General features: G+C 30.2%; 2 protein-coding genes across 2 annotated transcripts; one reads left to right on the forward strand and one right to left on the reverse strand.

The window, feature by feature from the left end:
- Nucleotides 1-314: 314 nt before the first annotated feature.
- Nucleotides 315-1,125, reverse strand: LOC123890043. Its single transcript, XM_045939578.1, has one exon. It carries the CDS (start codon nt 1,108-1,110, stop codon nt 433-435), a length of 678 nt encoding a protein of 225 aa, XP_045795534.1. The 5' UTR covers nt 1,111-1,125; the 3' UTR covers nt 315-432.
- An 829-nt stretch (nt 1,126-1,954) lies between these two features.
- Nucleotides 1,955-7,038, forward strand: LOC123890044 (protein FLOWERING LOCUS T-like). The gene is made up of 7 exons (XM_045939579.1): nt 1,955-2,275; nt 2,368-2,548; nt 2,688-2,727; nt 3,135-3,354; nt 3,826-3,887; nt 3,987-4,027; nt 6,686-7,038. Exons 4-7 carry the CDS (start codon nt 3,154-3,156, stop codon nt 6,913-6,915), a joined length of 534 nt encoding a protein of 177 aa, XP_045795535.1. The 5' UTR covers nt 1,955-2,275; nt 2,368-2,548; nt 2,688-2,727; nt 3,135-3,153; the 3' UTR covers nt 6,916-7,038.
- The last annotated feature ends 1,817 nt before the right edge of the window (nt 7,039-8,855 follow it).

Raw genomic sequence — 8,855 nt, forward strand, 5'->3', positions numbered from 1 at the left:
TTGGCCCATACTAATGAGATTGCTTTTCAAATCTGGGATATAAAACACACTAGAAATTGTATGCACAATGTTGTTTTTTATGTGAAATTTAATATCCCCTTTTCCCATGACAGACATACAAGAATTGTTACCAAGCTTCACGGTTTCTCTAAATGTTTCATCAAACTCATAAAACAAAGATTTGTTTCCACACATGTGATTGCTACAACCAGAATCTAAATACCAAGTATTACATGATGAATTATTCTTGTCTATGTAAGCCATCAAGAGCAATTCTTCTTCAGTTTCACAAAAGTTTACCTTAGTTTCTTTTCCTTTGTCAGGGCATTCATACTGATAGTGGCCATGCTTGTGACAGTAATAACATTCCACCCTTGACATGTCAAATTGATTGTAACGTCCTCTGCCTCTTCCTCGAAATCCCCCACGTCCTCATCCTCGAGAAATGGTTCCTTCATGAGCAGTGACTTTCAAGGCTTGCTCCTCCACGACATAGCTGCCCATCCTTTGTTCATGAACTAACAGCGAGCTTTGCAACTCATCAATCGAAAGACTATCAATGCCATTCGATTCTTTAATGGAACACACCACATAGTCAAATTTGTGTGTCATGGAGCGAAGGATTTTTTCAATGACTGCAACATCTTCCAGTTTGTCTCCATTAATACGCATCTTGTTTGCAATTGACAGTGTTCTTGAAAAATAATCATTGACCGACTCTCCTTCCTTCATGTGAAGAATTTCGAACTCTTTGCGAAGAGCTTGGAGTTGTGCACGTTTTACCCGTGCAGTGCCTTGGTACTTCTTCTTCATTGAATCCCAAATATCCTTAGCGGTGTCCTTCTTTAGGATGGTCTCCAATACAGCACGATCGATTGCTTGAAACAAATAATTCTTTGCCTTTAGATCCTTCAATCTCTGATCATCCAACGTCTTTTTTTGTGCTTCTGTCAGAGCAGTTTCACTAGCATGTTCAGTGATGCCAGTTTCCACAAGAGTCCAATACTCCTTAGATTTCAAGAAATTTTCCATCAACATACTCCAATGATCATAGTGACCATCGAAGCATGGAATAGCAGGTTGAACAAAGCTACTATTTTCAGAAGTCATTATAACAATCTTGCTACGGCAAGTAGAGGTGGGAACAGGCCAGGCCGGCCTACATGGCCTTAAGGCCTAGCCTACATAGGTTCAGGCCAGGCCAGCCTATTTCTTTAAATAGAGCAGGCCAATGTTTTTTTATAAGCCTATTTAGCTAAAAAGGTCAGGCCGCAGGCCATTAAAAAAGCCTTTGAGGCCTACTATGCCGGCCTATTTAAGTTAACATGAATAATATTTTTATTACGATTATTATTTATATATTAAAATTTATACTTTGATTAAATTATAAATCTATTAACTTTTTAAGTAATTTAAGTTTATTAATCTACATTAGTTTTTAACATATATAAATGTATTATTATAAACTAGAATTGAAATATGATGACATATATAGTCAAATTCTCTAAAATATCAAATGGAACATTATTTTATTAGTTCATAAGTATATTTCAAAATAAATATAATTATTTATTTAAATATGTTCATATGAAATAGGCTTTTAAACAGGCTAACAGGCCACATCAGACTTTCAAAAGGCCAGGCTCAGGCCTAGAATTTAAGCCTATGATAGGCCACATGCCAGGCTCAGACCTTCGATTTTTTGATAGGCCAGGCTCAGGCTTGGCAAAGCCTAGCTCGGCCTAGCCTATTCCCACCTCTAACGGCAAGAATGAAAGCTACGGCTTTTTCAAAATCAAATCAGGCCCCAGTAGGGAGCTCTGTTACCAAATGTTGCAGATGTATAAGAAAATATTTGCTGCAAAATTGAAACTGATGTATTGACTTGAAACTGATTAAATACAAAAGCAACCAACTAGAATACTAGAAAATAGGAAACCACTAATCCCACGTTTACAACTTCTAATAACATGGGATACTCCTAAGAATACTCCTAAGAAAAATAACAAAAGCAACAGACCTTCCTAACAAATAGGATTTTATTAAAGAAACTAACAATTAAAATCTTAACAATATTACCCTAATTCATAAACCACCAAATCACACGATCAAAATTCAAAATAGTTCACACTCAAATCAAAAACCCTAACTAACCAACAGCGCTTCACTGAAAATCATTGAGATGGCGGTTGCAGTGTAAATCAATTTTGACAGTAGTGATCTTTACTCTCTACAGAATTGGAACGATCTCCACTGTACAATAATGATCTTTACGGTTAGTATGTTTGATTTGTAGATTCAGATCCATTTCATTGTTCCTGTTCCTGATTATGATATTAATACTGTTTTAATTTTTCTTCTTTGAAGTGATTTGAAATCGCAGAAGAAAACGAACCTTCTTTGCTGAAGCTTCAAGGAAATCACATATCTAGTAGTATATCTGTAAGTTTTTTTTGTTTTTCTTTTTTTGTGTGTGTGTGAAATCGCAGAAGAAAACGAACCTTCTTTGCTGAAGCTTCAAGGAAATCACATATCTAGTAGTATATCTGTAAGTTTTTTTTGTTTTTCTTTTTTTGTGTGTGTGTGACAATAATATAGCTGTAAGTTGTGTTCTTTTAAAATTACAATAAATAATCGGTGACCTTTCTCCAAATTAGTTTTAAAGTTATTCTTGAATTGAAGTGCAGGGATTATATCATGAGTTATACTATCATCATTCTAGTATTGGTAAGTTCATGCCATTTTATCCAGACCTATCTTTTATTTACAACTAGCTTTTTACAATTTCAACGTCCACATACGGCGTTGTATACATTCTCACTTTTCCGATTAAGATAATGACTTATTTGATACTGGTTTGATTAATGCAATGAAAAATTAAGATGTAATAATTTGTATTAAACTCACATCAATCATGTAACTGTTTTAGCCCTAAAGACGAGGATATTATCGATAGTCGTTAGAATTTGTGATAATTTTAACCATCGGTTCACGGTGGACTTGGTCGACATTTTATGCATATAGACACTTGTAAAATTGCTTTGACTTGTGATGCTATTGTTGGGTTGGTTATATTGCTTGATTTGAATATTCCACATGTTGTATTCAAAACCCTAATGTAAAGTTGTGTGTAGGATTGTGAGAACCTGCAAGATGGCCAGTACTAGCAGGAATCCTCTTGTTGTTGGGCGTGTAATAGGGGATATATTAGACCCCTTTGAAAGTTCTGTTCCTCTCGTAGTCACCTATGGTAATAGAACTGTTACTAATGGTCGTGAGCTTAAACCTTCCCAAGTTGCCAATCAACCCCAAGTGAGTATTGGTGGGAATGATCCGAGTACCTTCTACACCCTGGTAATTACATTAATACATATGGCTATATATTTAGAGTCTTTTAGATAAACTACTTATTTGTTGCTTATGGTACAAGAATTTATGATTATAAACACTTATGTATAAGCTATTTTTATAACAAAAGATGATTTATTTTCTTTTCACCATCAGTATATCCGGCTCACTGCACCACCAAATCTGGTTCGAAGGTAAATTCTGGCACCAAGTGGTTTCAGCCCCCTCCTGATGGCAGTTGTGGGGGATCGAACCGTGGTCCACCCTTTTAAGTCCCCACGCTGATCACCACTAGACCAACTAAATGATGAAATCTTTTTGTATAAACTATAAACTATCTTGAAGAACTTGTGAAAATAAGTTAAAAACATCATTAAATGTTTTTTTATAAATTGTGCCAAACAATCTTGTAAAATTTATACCGGTTGATAAACTCAAATAAGTTATAATTAGTTGATGTTGTTACTTCAATTGCAGATCTTCGTAGATCCAGATGCACCTAGCCCAAGTCACCCCAGGTTTAGAGAGTATCTACATTGGTGAGTAAATCACCTTTGTTTACAATTGCACATACTAATATACGAGATACTGTATTTGATCTAAATAATACTTTAACACTTTTCTCTCATGGATTTTAGGTTGGTGACTGATATTCCAGCAACTACAGAGGCTAGTTTTGGTATGTATATTGATTCCATCCATTTCATAAGCCAAAAAGTATACATGAATGAGTAGTTTAATATAAAAAGCTATATATGAGTTAAAAATTAAAATGGATAACTTTCTTGATAGATATATGGTCAACAAAAAAGATTCAAGCATAATTATTCTTTCAAACTTTTTTTTAAGTTCAAACTTTCTTTTATTAAAAAAGCCACATTGAGTAAAAAAGAAACCACTTATAACTTTCTTTTAATTTTAAAAATTAGCATTTACATTTTAGGAACGTCTAATGTGGACTTGGTCTAAAAATGAATCTTATTATTTTTAGTAAATTTTATTAAAATATTATATTTAATCTCTATTTTATTTTTCGCCATAAAGAAATCTCTATTTTATCATTATAAAAATTTATTTTTTACTAAAAATGATTACTGTCCACTTTTAAACTAATTTCTAACTTACCATGTTATATTTACCTTGCATTTTGAGGTGAAACACAACAATCATTAAACAAAGTGCAAACTATATGATACTTAAATTTTATTTTTTTATTTTTAAAACAAATGAAGTGAATGTTGGAAACATTAGAATTGTATTGCGATTTTTTTTTAAGTAGTCTATAGTTAGAAATTTAACTCTTAAGATGGATAAGTAGAATGACCGGGGTTCGAACCCCGCCCCCTATATAAGCAATTTTTAGCACTCTATTTTTCAGCCACACAATTTAAAAAATAGTCCCACCAAATAAAAAATGTGACCCATATATGTTTTTTTTTTTTGAAGAAACTAAATTAGTCCACCCAAATTAACACGAGAGAGAATCGAACCTCATACCTCAAAAAGAACACACTCTCAAGTCTGAGTCCAATATCAATGCACCAACTCAAGTGGGTTATGCGACCCATATATGTGTGTGAAGGACTTGTGTAAATCTCATATATTGATAATAATTTTTTCCACATTAATTAATTAATTAACAACAACAACTGCATCAGAGAATGTCCCATAAAAAAATAGTGTTATATATTGATAATATTGAGAAATGATTAGAAAAAATAATATTGAGAAATGATATTTTGACCGAGTCTTAACAATAAATTTAATAAGTTGTGGCTATTTATGTTTAAAATCATGGTTCATTACATTCAGTGGGAATTTAATGAGTTGCAACAATTAAAATTGTTTAAAATTTGTGTTAAAATAATACTCTTTACTAATTTTGTATTTTTGCATTGTCAACCACTTTTGTAATTAAGTTGTAAAAAGGTCCGCTTTCTCAAGTTTTGTACTATCTGGTCCTATATATAAAGAATACATGGAGAAAAACACATATCAAGAAGATTTATTTTTTTTATTAAAAATTCTAAAATATTACGTGTTATTCCAAAACCAACCTTCGAAATGTGTCTGTGTAATTAATGCATAACATCGGAATATGTTGCATTTTATATAATTTAATATGGGTATGCAAGGAATTATCTATTTAATAAAGAATAAATTTAAAGAGTGTTTCTTATAAAAAGAACAAAAAAAAATTTCAAAATGTTCTTTATATATAGAACGGGAGAGTGTAGTATAATGTGTTGTCAATCCTTACAAATTTTAAATCCTACTATTTTTCCATGTTTTCACCGAGGTTGAACCTTGAATGTTATATAATCAAATATTATGATCCAAGTTAATGGTGTAATTAAGATTATTTTCCTATCTCAGGAGCCAAGCCAATGATATAGAAGAGAACGTCCACACCGGATAAGTTTTTATTCTTATATTATGTTTGAGGTACGCTCAAAAAACAAAATAGTATATATTATTTGTTGTTTTTTGTGACAAGTTAGTATATATTATTTGTTATTGTCTTTAAGATGCATTAAATATTGGTACACCTGAGGGGACTATTGGTTTTGATTAATATATCTTATTTTTTCTTGTTCAAAAAAGATGCATCAAATTTCTTTCAAATTTCTTTCACCAAAAACGTAATATAATTAACTTTTCAACAGAACTATATGCTTTTGTCAAAAAAAAAAACAGAACTATATGCTTTTTTCAAATTTCTTTCTAATATTTTTTTAATAAATTTTAATTTATGTAGATTCATTTAAGACTTAAATTAGCATTAGACTTGCTTCAAAATTTATGTCTTATACTCCCTCCGGTCACTATTATAAGAAAGAAACTTAAATTAGCATTAGACTTGCTTCAAAATTTATATCTTATACCCCTTTCGGTCATTATTATAAGAAAGAAAGAAAGAAAAAAACACTTCTTAAATTCATTAGAAAACTGATGTATCTTTAAGGTAGATTTTCTAGCCACTAAGTTACTTGATAAAAAAAAAAAAAACTGATGTATCTAATTACTATTATTATACATTAGATAAATCAATTTTTTTATAATAAACCTAAAAAGTGGTTTTGGCCTATAATAGTGACCGGAGGAAGTATTTATTTATTTTATTTATTAATAATTTTATTATTTATTTTACATTTACTAAGTTTTTTATTTTTTTGAAGCAAGTTTTTTAATTTTTTTTATTAACCATTAGGCTTTTAATTTTAAAATATTACGTTTATTTTTTAATGTGTGTATATACACACATTTTACTTTATTTTATGCTTACTTAGTGAATATATCTAAGCTAATTGTGATTTTGATTGATTTGCATGTATAGGTAATGAGATTGTAGGTTATGAAAAGCCACGACCCACCTTAGGGATTCATCGTTTTGTGTTTATATTATTTCGTCAACAATGTAGACAAAGAGTATCTGCTCCAGGTTGGAGGCAAAATTTCAATACAAGAGAGTTTATTGAAATTTACAATCTTGAACAATTGCCAGTTGCTGCTGTGTTCTTCAATTGTCAAAGGGAGACTGGCTCCGGAGGAAGAACCTTTAGATAACTTAGTTAGTGAATAGTATAGAGAAAAATAAATAAATGTTTAAGGCATATACATGCACGAGTAATAGGGTTATTCGAGTTTACTTTGGATGGATTAATGGCCCTTTATTTAGTATGACTCGTAAGGAAGTGTTTAATCTGTTAAAAAATAAGGGATTACATGACATAACTTCAGTTGTACTGTGTTTGATTTGAAAACTGTTTCTGAGATTGGATAAACTGGAGGTCAAGGAATTGACAAAAACAGAGATATTCTTGTCTCCCACTAAACTAAAAGACAACTTTTTGTCCTCTAACAAAATAGGTTTTTGTCAACCAAATATCATACAAGACAAAATTTGTTAATATCTTAAATATTTATCTTGTGTTATTTTGTAATGTATTATTCTGTTCAATATTTACATTTTGCAACATGTCCATAATTTGACTTTTTCTAACATGAACAAGTGGTTCCTGAGGTGCATGATGCACAAGTCTCGAATAACATTATAACGAATACGAATTTTACAAAATCGACTGTTGGATTGAAAGATTATATGATATAGATCATCTATAGAAATTTTTAGAAAAATTGAAAATCATTTTATATGTTATTGAGATCCATCAAAATTAACGGTTTATGAGTTTCATTAAATACCGTTAACTTTGATATGTCTCAATAACATATCAAATAATTTTCAATTTTTCAAAAATTTTCTACGGATGATCTATATGAGATAATCTTTCAATCAAACGGTTGGCTTTGTAAAATTCGTATTCGTTATAATGTTATCTGAGACTTGTACATGGTGCACCACATGAACTACTTGTTCATGTCAGACTTGACCCCATAATTTAGATTTGTGGTATTGCATAGAAAAAAGAAAATGGTGTACACTACGGTCACTTTTCTAGAAATAATCTTTAACAGTTACAGTATTTTATTAAACTCACTTACATAATAAAAAAAAGGAAATAAAATTAATATTAAAAAGATAAATTTTTAAAACTTTTAAGATTTATGCATAAATTTAAATACAATTTTTTTAAAACAGTTACAGTATTATTTTTGTTTTTTTTATGCTTATCAAAAAAAAAAAAAGACAATTTTTTTATTAATATACTTCTTGGACATTATTTAGCATTTCTCGTAATTATAACAGTCTTGTGCGGTCTCATGCAAGAACTCTTGGTTATAGTAGATTAAAAGGTCTTTTAGTAAAATAATAATAATAATAATAATAATAATAATAATAATAATAATTAGAAGGCCAATTTATTTGGACTTTGATTAGAAAACAAAACGCATGAGATTCGGTCACTTTGATTAGAAATATTCGGTCAGGATATATTCCAAAATAGCTTTTGTTTTTGTTGGCTTTGCTTGCTTGGAAATGATTTGACTCTCTCCCCAATTAAACTGCGGAGAAGTACAAGATGTTGATGTTTCAGAGAATGCATGGAAGGAGATATAATCTGTGGTCCGTTTATATTGATTTATTTTTGAGTTTATAAGAAGAAATTTAGATAAATGAATAAATTTTTATCTATTATTATGAGCTTTATAAAATAGTTTACTAAATTATAACTTATAAAAATATAATTTTTGTTAGTCAAAACTTATGAATTAGCATAAAAATTTATTTATTTGCATAAGTTATATGGCATAATGTTAAATATAAATCAATCCAAAGAGATTACAGCATACAAATCCATAATAATCACTTGGGTTCTTTAAATGAACCCCACTTAATTTTTAATATTATTTTACACTTCATAATTATTTAAACAACTTAACTACGTTTTTTAAATATTCATACAACTCATCAAAAACTCTAAAATGGACTCCACATAACCCCCACAATATTCCAATTATATATGTGATGGTGTGCAGGATGATTTGAAAGAAAAATAAATAAATAACAATAGCTATGATATATCTATGTGGCATATAAGGAGCGT

The sequence above is a fragment of the Trifolium pratense genome, linkage group LG6 (genome assembly GCF_020283565.1).
Source record: "Trifolium pratense cultivar HEN17-A07 linkage group LG6, ARS_RC_1.1, whole genome shotgun sequence".
Lineage (NCBI taxonomy): Eukaryota > Viridiplantae > Streptophyta > Magnoliopsida > Fabales > Fabaceae > Trifolium > Trifolium pratense.